Consider the following 23,304-nt stretch of genomic DNA (forward strand, 5'->3'; position numbering starts at 1 on the left):
TCTGTGTCCAGTAAACAGATAGGTAATAATGAGCAGTTAAAAATTGGTGTGGAATGGATAAACCTTGAGAATAATATTCACAGTGAAAGAAACCAGTGACAAAAGACCATCTATTGCATGACTACATTTATATGAAATGTCCAGGATAGGATAATCTATAGAGGCATGAAGTAGATTAGTAATTATTTGGGCTGAGAGTGGGTGGTATGAAGGGACTGGGGGAAGTGATAACAAAGAGTGAAATTTTTCTTTTTGGGTGATGAAAATATTATCAAATTGACCGTGGTGATAGTAATACAATTCTAAAAACCACTGAATTGGATATATTAAAAGAGTGGGTTGTATGATATGTGAATTATATTTCCATGAATATGCTAAATTTGATGTAAGAGAATATATAAAAACAAATAAATCTGTTTTTAGACTTGCCTAATTGTTGATGTCCAGATATAAAAACATGTCTTTATTATTTACAGATGTCCAACATGTGTTCCTTAATTTTCATGTAATATTTTTGAAAAGGTCAGAAAATAAACACCAAACACAAAAGGAAAGAAGATAATAGTTTTTAATTGTACAATTTTGAGTCCTGCTTTGGAACTGTTTTTATTGACATTTTTAAAAGTCTAAACTTTGTAAAATAAGTAGTATCCCTAAAAATCATTGTATGTTTCTCTGATCCACATAATTAAAGAAGAAATTCGAAAGCTTTTCTTTCACTGTTCATTACTATCCCTATGTCTTAGTAATTTATACATTGGACAATTATAATTCATGATCTGTTAAGCCATTCTTAAAAATCACTTTGCAGCTTTGGTTAATATAGAATAGAAGCACATTTTCCAGATAAAATTTAAAGGGGTAGTTTTCAGCACATTCTATAAAACCTGAATCTGGGGATTCTGACAGTCTCTATCACCCATGACCCTTTCCCTAAGAGAGAAATTGCCACTGTTGTCTCTTGGGAAAATTTTTATGGGGCTATGCTGTAGCAGACTGGCTCTCTAGCCCCAAACCCTATAATCACCACACCTAAACCATTAACTTTTACCTCCAAGTGAATGACCATTACTGCTAATTATTGTTTTCAGGTCTTTTCTTATTGGTGTTAGTTTCCTCCACTGGGACCAGTATTGCTCCTAGTCACATAGGATTTAAAGAGGAGTACTTCAGTAGTTTCCCAGTTTAGCCTCAAGCAGATATATGGCTGTTGGGTCTACTCTGATCTCACAGATTAGGTGAAGTAATTGTGTATTTTGGGTTCCAGTTTTATTTCCCTGTGTCTGCCTGTTTTTCATGGACTTCATCTGATACCTAGTTCCATTAAGACCAGTGCTCTGCTTTGCTCAGTATTTGTCTTGCCAGACCTCTTAAGGGACTGGTAATTTGTTTCTTAATCCCAATCCCTGTGACTGGATTTTCTGAATTGTAATTTTCAGTCTGCTTGCCACATATAGTATGTGGCTAACACCAAACTAGATGTCACAAAGAGATTTTTTTTTAAAGTGCCAGACATTTTGCTATAATGCCATATTTGTCTTCCTGAAGGATCTCTCATTCTGCAAAACACCTAGTAGCCTTTTATCTTTCTGTCCTCCCAGGGGTGGCTTTTACATGCTGACTGGATGCTATATTCAGGAGAAGCCAGAGGGAAAGACTGCAAGGTCAGTGTATTTAAAGTACATTTTTGATACTCCAATTGATGGGGGTAGCCTCCTTTTTTCTTCAGCATCAGAGAAAAGATGTCTCTCCATCCACCAGCCTATCTGTATGTCCCAGGGAGGCAAAACTCAAGGAACAAGGTGAAATGAGATCAGTGGTAATTGGTGAGGTGCTTGCTTCATAATCCACGGACAAAGTGTTCTGGCCTGAGAGCAGTGGCACCATTCCTGTGTTAGCTTTCAAGAGAGGCTACCCTGATGCCTGAAGAAAAGGTTTAAAGTTTTGTGTTTTTTTTACTTATTTTTGTCTTGTTATTCTTAAACTACATTAACTGGTGCAAAATGTTGAAAAATCAAACATCAAGCATTAAGACAGAAGCTGAGATAACGGTAACAAAGTCAAATGTAAACCATATCAGGGAGAGACTTTTTCACTTTTTTGTAGAAGAGACTACAGATCTTCTTACAGGTATCTTTAATTGAATATCAAATATAGCTTAGTCTGGCCTGAAGATGGTGAAACCCAAACTTACATTCAAAATAATATCAATCTACTTTAGGTCTATTTATATATTCCTAACAGAAATCATTCATTCATATTAGAGTATTCTCCCCAACCCCGCCATCCACTTTTTAAACAATAATAATGAAGTATACAAGCAGGGACCTTCAAGATCTGGAAGCTTGTCATCTGTTCTGCTTCTTCTTTTGCTAATAATCTCTTCACACCTCAACTTCGTAAACCAGAGTCTTTCTATATGCTATCATCATTTCCGTTGTCTAGAATGCTCTTCATTTGTCTATATTATAATTGCCCAATACATTTTTGTTTGATACACTTCCCAATAGCCTGAAAGCTCCATGAGAGCAAACTACTCCTGTCTTTGTTCACTATTGTACTCACAATATCTAGTGCTAGTAGGCAGCCAACAAATACTTAAGAGACTTTAAACAGAAGTTCAAATGGGTGCCCACCTATAATCCCAGCACTCAGGAACTGAGGCAAGAGGATTGTTTTAAGTTTGAAGTCAGCCTGGGCTACATAGTGAGTTCAAGGCCAGCCTAAACTACACAGGGAGACACTGTCTCTAAACCAATAAACAAACAAACAAGTTTAGCACTTAGTTTAAACAATGTCTTCTTTGGGAAGGAGTCTTAGAGCTTCTGACACTTGGTTAGTTACCTCTCTCCTGTGCTCCATAAGCTTACCTGTCTCTCCCAGTAGCCCGAGATTCTGAAGGACAGAAAATCTATCATCTTCATCCTTCTAACCCACAATATTTTGTAAATCATCTGGCCTACTCTAAGGAGCTCAAGAAATGTTTACTGAGCAGATTATTGAGCAATATGTGAACTTGGAAGACCCTCAACTGCACCCACGCCCACATCTCTCATACAGGAATTGCATGAAAGCATTGGATAAACTAGTCATTTACTCAGTATTTCAGGAGGGGTGACATCTAGATAAATTAAATCATGTGTGAGTCAAATTCAAAATACTCATAAAATTTTAAGTCAAACAGGAACAAAGCAATTTGACCTTGTGGGGTCCTCAAGTATTCCTTCTTCCTTGTTGTCCTTGGGTAGTTTACCACTTAAGGGGTGGAGAAGTCATGTGTGATTAAAAATAAATTTAACCACAAAGACAAAGCTGGGATTAAAACTGTTTTCAGATAGCTGATGTTCTTTCACTCTAAGGTTCAAATTTGTTTCCCACCTATATCATTGTCAAATTCATCCTAATGCACTTGGAAGAAATATGTTCAGATTCAAATTCAATACAGCATGATGATTTTAAGTTGAGGAGAAGGGCAAAGGGAGTCCCAGTTTGATATGGTCAGTAACAGGCATATAAACACGTTTATGGACTTGGTGTCTAAATTTACATTGTAGTAGCTTAGCTAGCATATGGGTTCTTATTCTGTAATCGTGCTTCACTCAAATCCTGCCCTGCTCCTCTAATGTTCTCTGTGCGTACCTTGATTTTTGAGGGGTGCCTTTTAAATGAGATTAAAAAAATATAACATAGGCCTCTTCCTGAGAACAAAAATCCTAGGGACAACTCAAGGACCCTGCTGCTGGAGCACAAAAACACCTAGTACAATATTTGTCTAGGGATTAACATGTCAAACAAAACTTTGGCACACTTGATCTTATTCACTCTCTACAACAATCCTAAACCTTAACTAGTTCAAGAAACTGAAAATAACACTTAATTCACTTGTAAACTCTATATTTGTGCTTTGGTTAAAGAGCTTAACAACATCCTCGGGATTAGGTGGTGGGTGCCTGCTGCTTCAACTACCCGGCAGTCTGGGAATAAAGGAAGGACTGTTTCTTCTGTCACAGTGCAACTGTGGCAATAGAAGAACCCACTCTTTCCACTTTGACCCAAACAATCTGTCTAGGGCTGGCAATTAATCAGGGCTCCCCACGGTTTGCCCATAGGCTGGCAGTTGCCTTGCTAATTAAACTTCCCAGAGTGTGGCCAGACCACACCCCCGGAGAGGCCTCCTTCAGGGAGAGTGCTGTGGCCTGTGCCCGTGGAAGCTGACACTCTGTCGCGCCACCAATGAAACACAAGCAAATCCTCCTGCTCCTCAGTGTGCCCATCTTTAAAATGGGCCACTCCACTTCTCTCCTGACAAGTTCCCTCCCATTTCACAGTAGGCCAGTAGGAAGTGAAATCAGTGCTTAACCTCAGCTGCAAGTCATCTGTCAGGCTCTGGTCGCTGCGCCGGGCATGCTCAGTAGCCTGGCCGGCTGAGCGCGGAGTAGGAAGCAGCTTTCCGCGCCGGGGCAGTCGGCTGTAGGCACTTTGATGAATCACGTGCGTTGAGGCCCTCTTAAAGAGATAGTCACCTACTTTCTTTCTACCCTAAACACCGCCCTGAGGGCGGCGGCGACCGTGGTAATTGCAGCTGCTTAGGGGCAGGGCTTGCCCCAGCGCCGAGTAGTGGCAACACTGTGGTTGCGTCGGGGGGGGTGCCGGGGAGCCCCGGGGGCCTGAAATCTGTAGCTTCCTGGCAGACACACTCTCCATAAGGAAGACGTGCTGCCAAGTCAGCGCGGGGCAGCGTGAGCACCCGAGGGGCTTCTTCAGTTGAGCAGAGGTGGGGTTACAGGGCACAGGTGAAGGGCCAGAGAGATGGAGCAGCCCGGGGCGGCGGCGTCGGGAGCGGGAGGCGGCAGCGAGGAACCCGGTGGGGGCCGGAGCAACAAGCGGAGCACGGGAAACCGGGCCTCCAACGAAGAGGAAACGAAAAACAAACCCAAACTGGTGAGTGCTCCCGCAGCCCCCGCCGGCCTAGAGGGACTAGGAGCGTCCCGGGATCCGCCTGCCGTCGAACACGGGGGGACCCGGGCCCCCCTCCAAGAGTGACCGCGACCACACAGTGCTACTCTGGGCGCAGCTAAAGGAGCGGCCGCGCCAAGGCGCGGAGACGTAGTGGGGGCGGAAGAGCACCCCTTAGCCACTTAACCCCTTTCTCACTCGCGTCAGCCTGGGAGGCAGTGCGAGGAAAAAGTCCCCACCCCAACTTGGGGAGACCTCGAATCCTAGTACTGGGTAGGGCTGTTTGTCTAACTTGTGGTCACGAAGAACCTTCTTAGAGCGATTCCATTTCTCACCCACCTTTTGTCAGTGGCTGTTTTGCTTCTTATCTCTTAGGGACCGGGGCAGGGGACCCACCCTCCTTTTCAGACTGAATACTTGGGAGCCCACTCACAGCCAAGCAAATCAAGAAAATCACGGCGCAGGCGCCCCCCCCCCCCCCGATTTTACCAGAAACCCAAGGAAGAGGCGCCTACGTGCGTTTTTTTTTTTTTTTTTTTTTCCTCCCTTGCCTCTCCATGTGCTCTCCCGGGAAACATTTCTTTGGAAAAGTGGGGGTTGCGTGGGAGTTAGTTGGAGGTTGGGTTAGGTATCACCAACTGTCCTGAGTGTGCAATAGGCATAGTCACAGGATACTTCCACTCAGTCGATTAAGAAATTCTCAAAAGCAGTAGGCCGACTGCAAGTCTTGAAGTCTTGAGAGTACGGACCAGGGGTAGCAGTCCATTTCCTGCCACTGAGGAATGAAATACTATATATGGGGCCTGGTGGTACATTAGGAAATACTGGAGTTTCCTCAACTCATGAGTTAGAGGGGTTCCTCTTTTTGTAAACTTTCTAATTTGGATGGCATGAGGGAAAAGGGTTCTGTACAAATACAGCAAATACAGTATTCCTTATTGCTGAAGATGATTCTTGGTCCAGATCTGAATACAAGCCACGTGTTGCATGTCTGAATTTGAGTTTTAAGCAGCAATTTGATTATAATAGATGAGACAGGGTGAAATGGTGACATATTAATAACTAAAGCCATTTCCTATGACATGTGCCCTTTGGTATGAACCCATTGTATTTCTCTGTAGGGTCCTATTTTCAATTACGTGCTGTTCGTATTGGAAAACACTGGTTAAGGTTTTATTGTTTTAGGAAATGTGCAGCTTTCCCTTGTGTGGAAACGGACTTAGTAGGTAGATTAAAATGACAAATTTAAAGCCTCATCAGTTCCACTCTAATTTGAGGCAAATTGAGAAATTGTTTACTTGATGTGTCCTGTTACCTAATGATTTACAAATGAAAAAAACTGAGCCATGGGCACATTATGACTTGTCTTGGTAGCAGAAGGTTGATTGATGGGTTTAATGGGTACCTGCACCATCATGAAACTTAGAAGTTTTGTGAGTCTGTCAGTAGAGTTTAATGTATTTAAACTTCTAATGTAATTTTGAAATTTATCAGTTTGTGGTAAAAGAGTGGTAAACAATTTATCAGTTTGTGGTAAAAGTTTCCTTTTTTCGTTTTCTTCCTTTTGGGGGGGGGCACCCATACAAAACTGGTTTAATCAGTAATCAAAAGTTTAAGTAAAAATAAAAGTTAATTGATAATTTCCACAGATAGTTTGGTATACCTGGCAAGAATCTTCCACTTTAAGGATACTCCCAAGAAAAATCTTTTATGTTTTACTTGCTTTGACAAGGTAACGAGATAGTTATGAGATAGTATCACTTTCAGTTTGTAGCTAACTTCTCTGTTCCATGTTGAACATAGCTTAATGTAGCAGAACAAGAATTTGAAGCCAAGATGAGTAGCAGCATGAATTTTTTTTTTTTTGCTCAAACATAACTTTTGAGCCTTACATGATTTTATAATCAGATGTGTCAGAGCTAATAAAAACATATTTAAGAAGTCCTTACAGCACAGTTGAAGGCAAACAAGTTGACCAAACAATAAGACTTGGTAAACTTTTTAGGAAAGACCTCAGCTGGGATTCTTTTTTTTTTTTTTTTTCCCAATTTTTATTTTTTATTAGTACATGTTTTTAGTACACAGTGATTACATTACTTGTGGGGAGTTGTTACATGTACACAACACATCTTAATTATTTTTTCATCCCCTTCCCCTCCCCCTTCACTGCCTCTCTCGGTCTCCTTCCCTTTTACAAAAGGATCTTTCTCCTATTTCCTATTACCTTTTAGCATACTCTTTAATTATGTTTTGCATTGTGACATTTAAGCTTGTGTGTCTGATTAATTTCACTTAACATTATGGTCTCAAGGTATATCCACTTTTCTACAAAGTTTATCATTCTACAAGTTTATCATTCTTTAGGGGAGAGTAGTAATCTGTTGTGTATAAATACCACATTTTCTTTATCCATTAATTTGCCATGGACATACAGGTTGCTTCCAAGATTTAATCATTATGAATTGTGCTGCTATAAACATGGGTATGCAAGTATCACTGCAATATGATGAATGTAACTCTTTCAGGAAGATACCTAGAATGGGAATAGCTAGGTCTAATGGAATTTCTAGTTTTAGTTCTTTGAGGAATCTCCATACTGATTTCCATAATGGTTGTACTAGTTTACATTCCCATTAACAATGTAGAAGTGGGCCCGGGATTTAGCTCAGTGGTTCCAGTGCCTGTCTTGCAAGCACGAGGTCCCGAGTTCGATCCCCGGTACCAAAAAAAAAATCAAAAAACAATGTAGAAGTGTTCTTTTTTTTCCCATAGCCTTGCCGGCATTTATTATTATTCGATTTCATGATGATACCCATTCTTTCTAGAGTAAGATGGAATCTAGGCTCTTAATTTAAAAATTTCCTGGTAAGGTACAACTTTATTTAGACTGTATTTTTGAGTATTAATCACTATAATAGTCTTAGATTGTGTGTGTAAAGGGGTTATAAAAGAGACCCCTGTGGTAATAAAAGTTTTATATGTGGGTGATTGTAGCAGATAGGAGTTCTTAAACTTTTCAGATTGTATGAAAAATGAATATATGTTCATTTTTCAGGACGCCATAGATTTCATCAGTTTCTCAAAGATATTCATCATCTATAGGAAGAATAAGAACTATTGCAGTACGGTAGAAAGACAGTAAAGGAAATGACAGTTGATTCCACCCTAGTTGGGGAGGGGGAGGAGGTCAGTGGTGAAGGGAACAGGGAAATAGTACAGCTCACAAGGTTGGCTGATATTGAAGAAAATTCTAGGGATAAAAAGAAATTAAAGTATACAATGACTACATAGTATTAGCCAGGAACATAGTTTCTGCTACATAGAAAATTCTCTTTAGTAGAATGGATTCATAAGGATAAGGCTTGTGATTCACTTGTTTTCATTTAGTTTGCATGGTTCTGAAAGCTAGAGATGGAAAGCATATTTTCTATAGATGGGAACCACTTTCATTTATATTCTCAACTTATTTTTTTTTATACTGTGTATTGAACCCAGGGCCTTTATACCCAGCTAACTCTCCACCTCCCCACCTTTTAAATTTTGAGGTAGGATATTGTTAAGTTGCTCAGGCTGGGCTCAAACTTTTGATCCTCTTTCCTCAGCCTTCCAGAGTGCCGGAATTACAGGCATGCACCACCATACCTGGTTTATCTTCAGTGTTTTGATGGCTATTAAGAATTTTTTCATAGTGACATTTCAGGTCTGTAACAACTTCTGTTTAAGGTTAATTAAACAAAAATTTAATAAAAGTCACTCCAGTTTCCTTCATATATGCTTCTCCATAATGATACTTTTATTTTGTTTATTTTAAGGGAAGGCAATCTTGTCTTGGACTCATCACATTTTGGATAATGCATTAGTAGAGTTTTGGATCTTGTGTGACTATCTGGTTAGGCCTAGATTGTAGTGCGTGCCTTCAAACAGCATGCATCTTAGATTAATAGTAATTTGATGTCAACCATATATTTTGTTAAATGTAGTAGGAGAGGGCTCTAGAAGTGTTATGAAGGAACTACATCTTGATTCTCATATATTTAAAGTGACTTAACAGCAAAGAGAGACCACTGTTAAGGTGGAACTAATACTACATACTACACAAACTATTGGTGTAAGAGTGAGTTGACCATACTTGATTTTTTTTTTTTTGGTACTGGGATTGAAGTCAGGACTTATCACTGAGCAATATCCCCAGACCTTTTTTGTTTTTTATTTTGAGACAAGCTCTTCCTAATTTACTAAGTTGCCCAGACTTGCTCGGACTTTCCTTCCTCCTGCCTCAGCCTCCCAGAATGCTGGGATTACAGGCCTGTACCATAATGTTTTTGCACTTTAACTTTGTGTTTATGTGTAATATTTGAAATTTTTGTTCCTTCAGACAGTAAAGACAAATTTGTGGCTTTAAATAACGTAAGTTAATTTTCTGGTTATCCTATAGCTTCCTGAGTATTTGGTTATTTATTTACAATTAGATAAATCATGTTTTTGTTTTAACTAAGTTCTGAGCACAATGATTTTCATTTGTGTAGCATGTTTACTGAGTACTTACTCTGTGATAGACACTGTTCTAAGGGTTGGTGATATAAAGATGCTCGTAGTCTAGTGAAAACAGGGAAGTGAATTAATGATTAAAGAGCGGTATAATAAGTTTGATGATAGAAGCGTGCTGTGAAAACATCATAGATAGGCACCTTAGTCAAATTGTATGCTTGAGTGAGATAAGGAAAGGCTTATAGTGGTGACATTTGTACTAGGCTTGAAGAGTTGGTGAGGCAAAGGCATTCTAGGTTGAGAAAACATCACATACAAAAGTAGGTAGATATGGGAGCTTGCCCAATACAGAAAGCTCCAGTAGATATGAATGGCTGAAACAAAAGGTACATATGATAGTGGATCTGCCAGAAAAGAGACAGGGTCTAAATTGTGGTGGATCTTTGTGTACTAGGTTTTCATCTTTTTTCTGAAAGTCAGAGTAAGTCATTAAAGAGCTTAATTGTTATTCCAAAAGAAACTTAGAACTGTGGAGAATTTCTTGGAGAGATGTCAGAATGGAAGCAGGAAGATTAGCTAGGAGGAACAGAGTGTCATAATAGAGTTTGATGTTTAGAGACCTGTATTCTAATCACAGCTCATCTACTCATCTATTTACCTGCTCATCTATTTCTTAGCCATATTTCCTGTACCTATTTCTTAGCCTGTACCTCAGTTTCCTCCTGCCATCTCTATGGCCTCTTCTTCCTGTCACCCACCCTAATCAAATCTGAAATGCCTACCGTGTTTCTCTTTCATAAATCTCAAATCTAGTTACAGCTCAGCTCATACCTTAGTATTCTTTCATTCTTCCATTAACATGTTCCTGCTGGCTTGAACCCTGATGATATATGCATGACTGTCCCATTGGGTGACTTGTACCACTGGTGGTACATGCATGACTGTCCCATGCTGCCTGATGAGACAGTCATGCATATATCACTGGTGGTTTAGAGCTACCCAGCAACCTGACATAGGAATTATGGCCCCCTCATGAATGTGTTAAACCTTCGTTGATTACTTCAGATTGCCGAGGGCTCTTCCTTCAGAACTCATAACTATAGTGAGTTTAAAGGTTATATGCTGATCTTGCCTCTACAAGAATCTTGAAGTGCTTCTGCTTTAGGGTCTTGTTTTATTTTTATTCTTGAAAACCTGGCAGGTTAGTGCCTAGGTAGAAAACAACTTGGTAAATGATGATTAGCTATTTTTTCTCCCTACAGGGCAGACATTTTGAGAATATAAATTGTTGAAAAGAGGCTTTAAAAATTCCATAATTTTTTCTTGGTATGTACACTTCATCAAATGAACCTATTTATACATTCCTCTATGTCTTTTCTCTAATTTTGAAATTCAGAAAAGTTTTTCAGGGACATCAAAACTCCCCTAACCCCCTCATTTGTTTAGATTCTTAAGATGTCAGAGCCTAAAGTTCTATGTAGAGGAATAATATCAAAAATAATGAGCTGGGTAATATTTTGTTGTTATTAGTAGGAGACTTCAAATTGTTGGTGTTATGATTTATGTCTTAATTACTTTTTCTCATTGTTGAGACAAAATACCTGACACTCAAAGTTAAAGGAGGAAAGGTTTATTTGACTCACAGTTGTAGAGGTTTTAGTCCATAGTTGGCTGGCAGGCACCAAGGCAGGGTGGCACATGGTGGAGGAGCATCACAGAGGAGAAATAGTTCATGGTGGGCAGAATGCAACAAATGCAGGAAGCAGCAAGCAACAACAGCAGGCTTCTTTCTGTCTTTTATATTCTATCCAGGCTAAGGGTCGTTAGCACTCACACCCAGTGTGGGCCTTCCCATTATCCACACCCAGAACTGTGCCAAACCAATCAGTGGACTAATTTAGTAGTCACACACCCTTAATCCCAGCATCACACACTCTAGCCACCTCTGAAAAGCCCCACCTATGATCACATGAGGACTTGGGGGGACATCTAGATACAAGCCATAACAGTTTATATCTAGATGTACCCCTAAAACCTCCTGCAATCATTGGGGGGGCTTTGGAAGGTGATTGGATTATGAGGCTTATAGCTGACTTGCTTTTAGGAGGTGGGGTCTGGTCAGAAAAGGCGGGTTACTGGGGGCATGCCTTGAAGGGTTTATCCCCTCCCTGACTTCTTCCTTCATTCTCTCTGCTTCCCGGCCACCATAGCTCACTGCCATGCTGTCCTGCATTGGACCCAGCTGACTGTGGACTGAAATGTGAGCCAAAAATAAACCTCTCCTTTAAGTTGTGGGTTTCAGGTATCGTATCTCAGGGACAAGAAGGTGACTTAAGGCAGTTGGCAAAAGAATATGGAATGGAGAGCCAAAGGACCTGGGCCCTAGTGTATCTTCTGTCTTCCATTTGCTTGTAACCTCTGTTGGAGCTTTCTGATTGATGTCTTCCATTTGGAGGAGATAAATGTTGCAGGTCTGATTTGCTTGTTTGCTTTCCTTTTAGCCTGGTGTCTTGCTCTGTTGCACAAGTTGGTCTGAGCTCAAGTGATCCTTGTGCCTGACCCTCCCAAGTACCAGAGCTACTACTACACGCACACACTGCAGTGCATGCCTTGCCTGCTTGATTTGCTTGACAAAGTGGTTTAGATAAAAACAGTAGCACATGAAAACACATCGAGGAAATTCCCTATTGTTATATAAATATAGAACATAAGATATTATAATTAACCCCTTATATTACTTGAATTAAGTGTGTCTGTGGGAAGGAGGGTATTGTGCAGTGGTAGAATGCTTGTCTCCCATTCAAGAGGCCTTGGACTTCATTCCCAGTAATATACATACCCAGGTAGAACAACAACAACAACAAATGGAAAGAAAAAAAAAGTGATTGTGGTTAGATAATTTAAAGGCTTTCTTGCAATTTGATAGCTCTAATGTTATTATTGTAGAAAGTTTTGTAATGTCGTTATATTGTATAAGACTTATTCCTTGTTCTCGCCTCAATTCTGTTTGTCCATTTAGAGGATTATAATTGTGTCTTTTTACTAATTCTATTGAATGAATATAAGATGTGAGCTTAACTCTTTTCACTGTATTTTTATAATAATCAGACTACTTTTTTCTTTCAATTTCTCAATTTGAGGCATTTAAATTTTCTGTTAAAACTTTTGATGGACAACTATGGGATTTTTACCTTTTTAGGGACCCTACTGATATATAAATAAGGAAACTGAGTCATTGAAATATTAAGGGGACTGATTTAGAAATAAGTTTAAAAGCTGTCACCTCTATTATAGAAGTTATCTATAGCACTGAGTCATTATGCTTCAGGGACTCTGAAAGTAAAAAAAAAAAAAATTCAGAAACTTCTTTTGTTCCATTTTGAACAATTTATAATTGTGATCCACCTAGATTTCATTCCAAGTACTAATTGCTCTGGCAGTACTTCAATATGTCATGGAAGTAAAATCATACCTGGTCTCAAAGAACACTGTAAATAACAGGAGGCTCTGAAAATAGTACATATAAAATCTATTCTAATTTAGATGATTCAGCACATCTGGTTAACTATTACTGGGTATCACACTCCAAGGATTATTACTGAAGACCCAACTTCCCCCTATTCCTGTATTCAGTCTTTCATGTAGAAGAGACCAGCTGTTTTTGCCAGATTTGGGATGTTTGATACCTTTTTTCTGGAGACTGAAGAAATTATGAAAATGGTTAGGTGACTTAAAAATAGTTGTAAGCTTGATGCTTAAGTATGGAACATGTGGAGGACATGCATTATGCAAGATAGGTCAAGATTGATACATGTAGAGGGAGGTTGAAATTTATTTTCACATAGCCATTTATTATGAAAGTCAGCAATAGAAGGAAATTAACTTATACTAATTTAAGACTTACTGTATTTACCTGATCAGGCTGAATCTGTTTTACCATAAATGATATACTCTGGTTGTAGCTTTAAATAGAAACTCAACTTAATCCTGCAACAGTACTTTGTTTGCTTGCTTTGTAGCCTGGGGAGAAAGGTATTGGTGCCCTTCATGTGAAAGAATGTAGAAAATCAAATTTTCAACTAATCACCATTTATACAAGCTTTGGTTTTGTGAAGGCTTTACTGTATTGCTTTAGGAAGAGTAAGCTACTTTGCAACCAAATACTGACCAGTCTCTCCTGTTCAGGCTTTATAAAGTGGTGCCTATTACAAGTAAGAAGCTTCTGAGTGAATATTCAGGAGGGCCTGGATAGGAATCTAAAACTTCATTAGGAAGAAATTATTCCCAAAATGTCGGTCTGGGGATTTAGGTCAGTGGCACCGCACCAGCCTTGCAAGTGCAAGATCCTGAGTTCTAGCCCAGATACCAAAAAAAAAAAAAAAAAAGCCTATTGACTTAATCACCTAGCAATTCTGTATTTTTTTGCGGGGGGGGGGGGTACTGGGGATCAAACTCAGGACCTTGCGCTTTCGAGGCCAGGCTCGCCAGCACCACTGAGCTAAATCCCCAGCACCTAGCTATTCTTATATGCACCCAAGGGAGAAGGCTTTGGGTACAATCCCTTTTTTTAAGGTTACTTGTTCAGTAAGATCTGTTCAGAATTACAAGGGATTCTTTACCCTTAATTTGTTCATCTCCTACCATGCTGAAAGTAAAAAAGGTTTGCTGTCAATGATGCATGTCTATAATCCCAGTACTGGGAGGCTGAGGCAGGAGAATTACTGTGAGTTCAAGGCCAGCCTGGGCTGCATAGAGAATTCAAGGCCAACCTGAACTACATAGCGAGACTCTGTCTCAAAAAGACCAAACAAGCAAACAAAAAATGAAAGAGGTGAAACAAGTTTTTAACTTTACAGTATATAATAAGGGCTAATAAGACTTCTTGTAAAATTTGTGAAACATTTCAAAGATACTAAATAGTAGAGATGATAGTAGTACAGTGAACCACCATTTATCCTTTATCCAGATAGATATTCTATCCCTATAGAATATTTGTCTGGAGTTTGCATATTTGCTTCATCCATCCTTTTGTTCCTTGCTAAAGTATTTCAGTGCAAATCCCAGATATCATTGTCATTTTACTCCTACCTCCTTTAGTATACATCTCTAACAGTTATTGACTTTTAAAAAACATAATTTCTATGCCAACTGTCACATCTTTAAAAATTAACATATTCCTTGGTATCATCTAATGCTCAATCCATAATCAAATAACCCCCATTGCCTCAAAAATAGATTTTTAAACTAATGTGTGCCTAATTAATGTGCATGCCACTGAATTCCTTAGAGTTTTGAATCGGTGGTAAAACTATGTTTAAAGTTACTTCAAATGAAATGCTTCGTAAGGTATCAGCTGAATTTAAGCTCACTTCTGTCTTTAATTCTGTAGAAGTATCTGCAAAAATTGACTACAGTAAATTTTTGACTTAGGAATGAGTTCTGTTCCAGGAGAATATTTGTAAGTTGGATTTGTTTGTAAGTCTGATCAAGTGAGTCTTATACTGTATTTTCATTTTTGTTTCTGTGCTTATTGCTTTGTGCTTTGTAGCAGTCCCCTCCACATCACCACTGTTTTCCTCTTGCTTCCAGATATCCTGGGCTCTCATTCAGCACTGTAGTACTGTATACTATCGCAGTGTACAGCAAGCACACAGCAGCACAACTGTGACAATGTCCCGCAGACATTGCTACTTGTGCAATTTTTTCACATCTACGAATGTTCGTAATGTGAGATCTGTTCTTATCTGTGAAAGTTCGCAACTCTAACGTTTCTGAGTTGTAGACTTATTGTATATAAGTGTTGGTAGACTATGTACCATAGGAAATAGACCAAATTAAGGCTTGACTTCACTCAGTAGTTGGGTAATCATTTGTTCTTCATTTGGTAGTTTGTGAAGTGGGGTGTTTATGTGTAAGAATTTTCCTTGCTTGGAAATGTACTAGATGGTGGAGCAAACGGAAAATATTTTCTGTTCTCTAGATAAAGGATTCATATAACAACTCTTTTTTTTTTTTTTTGGTACCGGGGATCGAACTCGGGTCCTTGCGCTTGCGCAGCAGGCGACAAAACCACTGAGCTAAATCCCCGGTCCATCATATAACAACTTTTTGCATGTGCACAACAGCAATCACAACTAAGTTTATGTTATTAACTCTAGTTTTATTTTAAAATAAATGCCAGCATGAGGTATTTGAGGTATTTACCTTTTTTCCCCCCACTTTATGTATTGTAGGTTACCAAATTTGAATGATTGGGTGAGCAAACCTTTGTAAAGAACTCTGGACTATATTGTCTCCTTATTTAGAGATCAGAGGTTACAACTGAAAACCAGGCTACCTAATAAGGTGATGGAGTTAGGAATGGGTGGAGTGGGTAAGTATGAGAAATTGGTCAAATACCCTAGACTCCACACAGATTTACTAAAGAAATTGTGTAACCTCTGTTTTCCAGACAGTAATTTAGTCATACTGTTGTGCTGGTAGGCAATAGGTGTATAATTTCTCTTGCTTTGTAGACTCAAGTAAATTTGGACTAGCAATTTATCTTCATTCTACAATTTCTGAATGACCATTTACTGACCCAATCAGGTGGGTGATTTTTCTCAAAACAGGTGGATGAGTGATAATTGTTGGGGACTGACCCAACAATTTTTCTCTTTTTGTTTGCCTTAGAGAGGGAAAGCTATGGAGGTGTTTTGTTTATGTGCTTTGATATCAACCACTGGTAAAATCTTAAATGTTTAACAGCATATTATGCTGGCTGGAGCTGTTGAGTAAGTTCTGTATGGAATACTCGGACAACCTAGGAGGTTGTATACTTATATTTTGAACTTTCATCATATGTATGTATTATGGAAACCAGGGCATTATGAGCAGTTGAGCATTACTCAAGGTTATAAGAACAGGAGGGTCACACCATTTACCAAATCATGTGCTAATCCCAAGACTGTCTTCTTGTGATCACTTTTTCTAATTTACACAAAGATCCCATATGGTTTAGTTACTGATTTTAGAACTACATGGATTTTATTCTCATACTGGATAGGAAATTCAGGAAGTAGAAGAACTTAATTAGAATAGGAATTTTTCATTTGTCATTGATTCTAAAAAAGAATATAATGTGTACATCTATGTAATATATTGTTTTGCACTTTATTACATTTACTATTGAATTATTAAAATCCTCCAACGTAGATGGCAGTATCCTTGAAAACATAGGCTAGAGTTTAAACTGTTTTTTTTCCTTAAATTCTTTTATTGATACATTTTAGGTATACAATACATTTACATTAATCATTGGGTACTTGTACCTGTGCATGATGTATCTTAGTCCTTATTTTTTCCCCGTTCCCTGTCCTCCCTTCACCCGCTCCACCCTTCCTTATTTACAAAGACTTTGTTTCCATTTTTTTCCTTTTCTCATAATTTTTTCTTTCCCTTCTTTCCTTTGCCCTTCCCTTCCCACTTCCCCTATCCCTTTGGACCTTTTCTTCCTATTTCAAATTATCACTTATTCATTTTAATTATTTTAATCCTTATTTACACTTTCAGTTTCTCACACTAGAGAAACTATTCAGTATTTACACATGTGTCCTGTTTATTTCACTTAAGAGTATGGCATCAATATGCATCCATTTAGCTATAAATGCCTCTAGTTTGTCATTCTTTATGGCTGAGTAGTACTCCATTTTATAAAAAAACCACATCTTCTTTATCCAGTTTCCACTTGATGGGCAATTGGGCTGTTTCCAAGCTTTAGCTATTACAGACTGTGCTGCTATGAACATGGGTGCACATATATCGCTGTGGGATGATTCTTTTAATTCTTTTGGGAAGATACCCAGCAGGGAAATAGCTGGGTCAAATGGGACCTCTAGTCCTAGTTCTTTGAGGTATCTCCATACTGATTTCCACAGTGGTTGCACCAGTATACACTCCCACCAATGGTGGAGTGGGGTTCCTTTTTCCCCACAGCCCCACCAGCATTTGTTATTGGTTGATTTCATGATGGCAGCCATTCTTTCTGGGGAGGTGGAATCTCAGTGTTGTTTTCATTTGCATCTCTCGAATGACCAGTGATGTTGAACATTTTTTCATGTATTTATTTGTTACTTTTACTTCTTTATCTGAGAAATGTCTGTTCATTTCAGATGCCCATTTTGGACTGAGTCTTTAAATTTGGTGCCTCTGATTTTTTTCAGTTCTTTATATATTCTAGATAGCAGTCCTTGTCTCAGGTACAGCTGCTAAAAATTTTTTCCCACATTGTAGATTATCTCTTAGCTCTGTTGGTGGTTTCTCTTGCAGTGCAGAAGCTTTTTAATATGATGAGATCCCAGTTGTTGATTCTTTGTGCTAGTTCCTGTGCTACTGAGATTCTGTTCATAAAGTATTTTCCTATGCCAATGTGTTCAAGAGTTCTACCTAACTTATCTTCCAGCAAGTTTAGTGTTTCTGGTTTAATATTTAGGTCTTTAAACCACTTCGATCTTAGTTTACTGCATGGTGATAGATATGGGTCTAGTTTTAATCTTTAGCAGGTTGAAATCCAGTTTTTCCAGCACCATTTATTCAGTAGGCTATCTTTCCTCCAGTGAGGGTGGTTGGCTCCTTTGTCAAAGATTAGGTGGCTGATTATGTCTGGAATTGTTTCTGCATCTTCTAATCTATTCCACTGATCCTCGGGTCTGTTTCTTTGCCACTACCATGCTGTTTTTATCTCAGTAGCTTTGTAATACAGTTTCAAGTTGGGGATTGTGATACTCCCTGCCATGTCTCTGTTGCTTACAATTGCTTTTGCTATTCTAGGTCTCTTCTGATTCCAAATGAATTTTTGGATTGTTTTCTCTAGTTCTGTGAAGTATATTGTTGGAATTTCAATCAGCCTTGCATTAAATCTATATAGTAGTTTTGGAAGTATGGCCATTTTCGCTATATTGGTTCTTCCTACCCTGGAACAAGGGATGTCTTTTCATTTTTTTGTATTCTCTTTGATCTCTTGTTTCAGAGTGCTGTAGTTTTCTGTGTAGAGTTCTTTTGCTTTCTTTGATTGATTCCTAAGTATTTCATTTTTTTGGATGCTACTTTGAAAGGTGTTGTTTCTCTAATTTCTCTCTCAGTGAGTCTGTCATTTGTGTACCAGAAGGCTATTGTTTTTTGAGTGTTGACCTTGTATCCAGCTACTCTACTGAATCTGTCAATTAAGTCTTTTGGCGGAGTTTTTTGGGTGTTCTTTGTAAAGTATCATATCATCAGCAAATAATGACAATTTAACTTCTTCCTTTCCTATCTTTATTCCTTTTATTTCTTTCTCTTTTCTCATTGCTGTGGCTAATGTTTCCAGAACTATATTGAACAGGAGTGGTGATAGTGGGCATCCTTGACTTGTTCCTGATTTTAGTGTGAAAGTTTCCAGTTTTTTACCATTTAGTATGATGTTGGCTGTTGGCTTTTCATAGATAGCCTTAATCAGGTTGAGATAAAGACCTTCTATTCCAATTTTCTGTAGGGTTTTTATCATGAATGGGTATTGGATTTTGTCAAATGCTTTTTCTGCATCTGTTCAGATAATCATATGTTTTTTGTCCTTGGCTGTATTGATATAGTGTATTACATTGATTGATTTGCATATGTTGAACTATCCTTGCATCCCTGGGATAAATCCGACTTGGTCAGGGTGTTTGATCTTCTTGATGACCCTCTGTATTCTGTTTGCCAGTATCTTGTTGAGGATTTTTGCATCTATGTTCATTAGGGAGATTGGCCCGTAGCTCTCTTTATTGCTTGGGTCTTTCAGTGGTTATGAAATCAAAGTAACACTTGCTTCCAGGAATGAATTTGGAAGTGTTGCTTCCCTTTCAATTTCATTGATGAGTTTAAAGAGTAATGGTCATAGTTCATCTCTAAAATGTCCTGTAGAATTCAGCAGAGAAGCCATCAGGACCTGGGGTTTTCTTGTTGGTAAATTTTTTATTACATTTTCAATTTCACTCATTGTAATTGGGATGTTTAGAGTTTCTATATCTTCTTCATTTGACTTTGGCAATTCGTATGTATCTAGGAATCTGTCCATTTCTTTTGTGTTTCCCATTAGAGTACAGGTTCTCGAAGTAGATATTGACGATCCTCTCGATTTCTTCTGGGTCTGTTGTGAATTCACCTTTTAGTTCTTAATTGCATGGATTTGAGTCTTTTCTTTCCTTTTTTTGATAAGGTTGGCTAAAGGTTTATCGATTTTAGTTATTCTTTTGAAAAACCAACTCTGATTCATTAATTTTTGTATTGTTCTCTTAGTCTCCATTGCATTGATTTCTGCTCTGATCTTTAAAATTTCCTATCTTGTATGAGCTTTGGGTTTGTCATGCTCTTCTTTTTCTAGGAGCTTGAGGTTCAGCATTAGGTTGTTTATTTGAGCTGTCTGTTTTCCTAATATGGGCATTCATTGCTATGAATTTCCCTCATAGAACTGCTTTCATTGTGTCCCCTAGATTCGTGTATGTTGTACTGGCATTATCATTTACTTGTAGAAACTGTCTAATTTCTTCTTTAATTTCCTCTGTGATCCATTGGTTGTTCAGGAGAGTGCTATTTAATTTCCATGTGTTTGTGGGGGTTTTGCGGTTACTTATGCTATTGATCTCCAATTTTATTGCACTATGGTCTGATAATATAGAGGGGCTAACTTCAATTCTTTTACATTTACTTAAACATGTCCTATGAGCTAGCACGTGGTCTATTTTGGAGAATGACACGTGTGCAGCCGAAAAGAATGTATATTCTGATTTTGTGGGGTGGAGCACTCTGTAAACATCTATTAAGTCCATTTGTTCAGTAGCTTGGTTCAATTCTAGAACTTTGTTGTTGATTTTTTGTCTAGATGATCTGTCTGTTTGTGATAGTGGGGTATTGAGGTCCCCCACTAAAATTGTATTAGTGCTTATTTTGTATTTCATGTGCATTAATATTTGTTTTGTATAGTTGGGGGCATTTGTATGTGGTGCATATATATTTATGTTTGTCATCTCTTCCTCTTGGATTGTTCCCTTCACAAGGATGTAGTGACCATCTTTGTCTCTCTTATTTAGTTTTGGTTTGAAATCTACTTTGTCTGCAAATAAGACTGCTCCCCCTGCTTTTTCTGGGTTCCTGTGGCGCGGAGAACTGTTTTCCATCCGTTTACTTTCAGTCTGAATTTCTTTTTGAGTTAGGTGTGTTTCTTGTATACAGCTTATTGTTGGATTTTGCTTCTTAATCCATTCTGCCAGTCTATTTCTTTTGATTGGTGAATTGAGGCCATTAACATTGATGGTTAAAATAGATAGATATTGACTCATCCTTGTCATGATGTTTTACTGTTGTTGGCTCTTTTATTTTTTATTTTTCCCCTTTTCCATTTAGCTTCTAGCCTTGCCTGGTGGCTTCCCTCTGTTGGGCCTCATGGAGTTGTGACCTTTATTGTCTTTTTCTAGGATACTGTTTAGAATTGTTTGGAGTGTTGGTTTGGTGTTTATGAAATTTCTCAGATGTTCTTTGTCATGGAAATATCTAATTTCCCCATCGACTTTGAAAGATAATTTTGCAGGATACAACAGTCTAGGTTGGAAGTTGTTTTCTTTTTGGGCTTGAAATACTTCACTCTAGGCTCTCCTTGAGTTGAGGATTTGTGTTGAGAAATCTGCTGTGATTCTGATGGGCCTTCCTTTGTAGGTGATTTGTTTCTTTTCTCTAACTGCTTGCAGGATTTTGTTCTTTGTTGGGTTTCTGGGATCTTGACTATTATATGTCTAGGTGTAGATTTGATTTGATTATGGCTAGTTGATGTTCCGTATGCCTCTGTCTGGGAAGTTTTCTGTTACTTCTGTGAACAATTTTTTTATGTCAGTTGTACTTTCTCTGTTTTTTTGTGGACTCCTATCAGTCTTATGTTATTCTTTGCATCATCTAGAAGCTGCTGGATTGATTTCTCGTGGTCCCTTAGCATTTTTAAGAAATCTCTGTTTTCATGGTTACTAACCACAGTCCTCTTTTCAATATCTGATATTCTCTCTTCACATTCGCTCAGTCTGCTGTGAATACTTTCAATGGAGTTTTTAATCTCCTGGATATCTGTTTGAATCTATTTCATGGATTCCATTTATTTCCTATGTTGGGTGCTCATGGTTTCCATTTCTTTCTTATTCTGGGGATTCACGGCTTCCAGCATGGTTCTGAGCTCATCTGTTTTTTTATCTGTTTCTGTTCTAGAGCCACTAATCATGTCTTTCACTCTGTTCACCATCTCTGTAGTTACCTGGGAAATTATTTCTGTTTTGAAGTTTTCTAGAGCCCCATTCATCTGTTTTGTTACTTCCTGTGCTGTAAGTTCAGGGTGTCCAGGTGGTTGCTTATCAGACTTTTCCACCTCGTTTCTCCCAGAATTTGCCTTTGGTGGTGTGGAAGTCTGGGTTTGTGCATTGCTTAAATGTCTTCACATTTTTTTTTTTTTGGTACTGTCCTTGGTTTAATTCCTGGGTTGATATTTTGAAATTGCTTATTATAAGTATCTTTGTTGCTTGTATTTAGAACCCTTATGGAATGATTGCTTCTCAGAGGTGTCTTCCATATATAGCTGGTCTTTAGGTTTTGAGTCTCTAATGACTCTGAGGCTGTCTCATTTTCATTATACCAGGAAGGACAACTGAGTAGATCAATCACAACACCTTAGCCCAAGTGATATAATCAGCAACACAATAGCATCAAGCACAGCTTAGAAAATGACAGTTTGTGTGGTAGTTATTAATCCATCACTTTTAACTTTGTGAATTAAATCAAAATCGAGGACCAACTGAACGTATGTTTATAGTGAATAAATTCTTCAATATGACAACTTTACCCTTTGGAATGGCAGTTAGAAGAAATTGGGGAGGGAGGGTTAGGTAGAAGGATAGGGAAAGGTTAGCAGTTAGGCCTGAGGACACAGGAAGATCACGCAAACTCTAAGAAACTGTTGAAGTCAAGAGGAAAAGAGAATGAACGAACAAAGATGAGAACAGAACAATCTAACAGCAACAGGGAGGCTAGAAACTGTATTACTTTCCTTTACAACTAATGACAATCAAGAGAAGGAAAAAGAGAAGAAAAGAAAAAGGAAGAAGAAATCCGAATTAGGGCCAGAACAGGAACAAAAAGGGAGATGAACAATGTGTGACATGTGTGACAGTGAAAGAATGAGAGAGAGAGAGAGAGAGAGAGAGAGAGAGAGAGAGAGAGAGAGAGAGAGAGAGAGAGAAAAGAAAAGAAAAATTTATAAAGAGTAGAAGAAACAAAAATTAAAAATTAAAAATAAGAGCAAAAAAATAATAATTTTGAAAATAACAAAAAATAAAAATGAAGGGCCTCCTTCAGGGTATGTCTCTGCTGTCACAATAGACAATGTGGGCAGCAGTGTGGAGATAAAAGTCAGTGAGTCTTAGCAAGCCAGTAGCAGACCTGTGAGATTCAGGCAGATTTCTGGCTGTAATCCCCAAGTTGAGCTCCCTGTCCTCCTGTAGGGTTGAACTCTGAAAGGTTCTACTGCAGGTTCCAGCTGCTCTTCCCCTGAAGATAGTCCAGGCTCTGATGGGAGGTGATGATCCCTCCAATTTACCAAGTAAGGTGGTCTGGTGTGCCTTTATTGCAGAGATTCTCTTCACTTTTCCTGTGGGCTTCAATTTTCATCAAGGAGCCTGAGAGAGGCCCTCTCTCTGTTGTTCACTTCTGCTCTTCTGTTCACTTCTATTTTTCACTGGAGCTCAGGACAACGCCCTTTATGAACTCCTGTGCCTCTGTAGTGTAGAACCAGGTATGGGCACAGCCAGGAGGCCAGAGTTGGGGGGAGGGGTG

At 38.6% G+C, this 23,304-nt stretch overlaps 1 protein-coding gene across 5 annotated transcripts in view; it reads left to right on the plus strand.

The window, feature by feature from the left end:
* The first annotated feature begins 4,423 nt into the window (after nucleotides 1–4,423).
* The window catches only part of Diaph2 (diaphanous related formin 2), a 979,330-nt gene continuing 960,449 nt past the window's right edge, over nucleotides 4,424–23,304 (plus strand). For 3 of the 5 annotated variants that reach the window (XM_087196779.1, XM_021247648.2, XM_087196782.1), the window contains exon 1: nucleotides 4,424–4,941. In XM_087196779.1, coding sequence (XP_087052905.1) covers nucleotides 4,810–4,941 — 132 coding nt within the window. In that variant the 5' untranslated portion in view covers nucleotides 4,424–4,809. The remainder of the gene's footprint in view (nucleotides 4,942–23,304) is intronic. The other 2 variants (XM_021247646.2, XM_021247647.2) reach the window with 1 other exon arrangement.

Source organism: Heterocephalus glaber, unplaced genomic scaffold (genome assembly GCF_053883595.1).
Source record: "Heterocephalus glaber isolate CG9 unplaced genomic scaffold, H.glaber_assembly_v1.0 deba00001613, whole genome shotgun sequence".
Classification (NCBI taxonomy): domain Eukaryota; kingdom Metazoa; phylum Chordata; class Mammalia; order Rodentia; family Bathyergidae; genus Heterocephalus; species Heterocephalus glaber.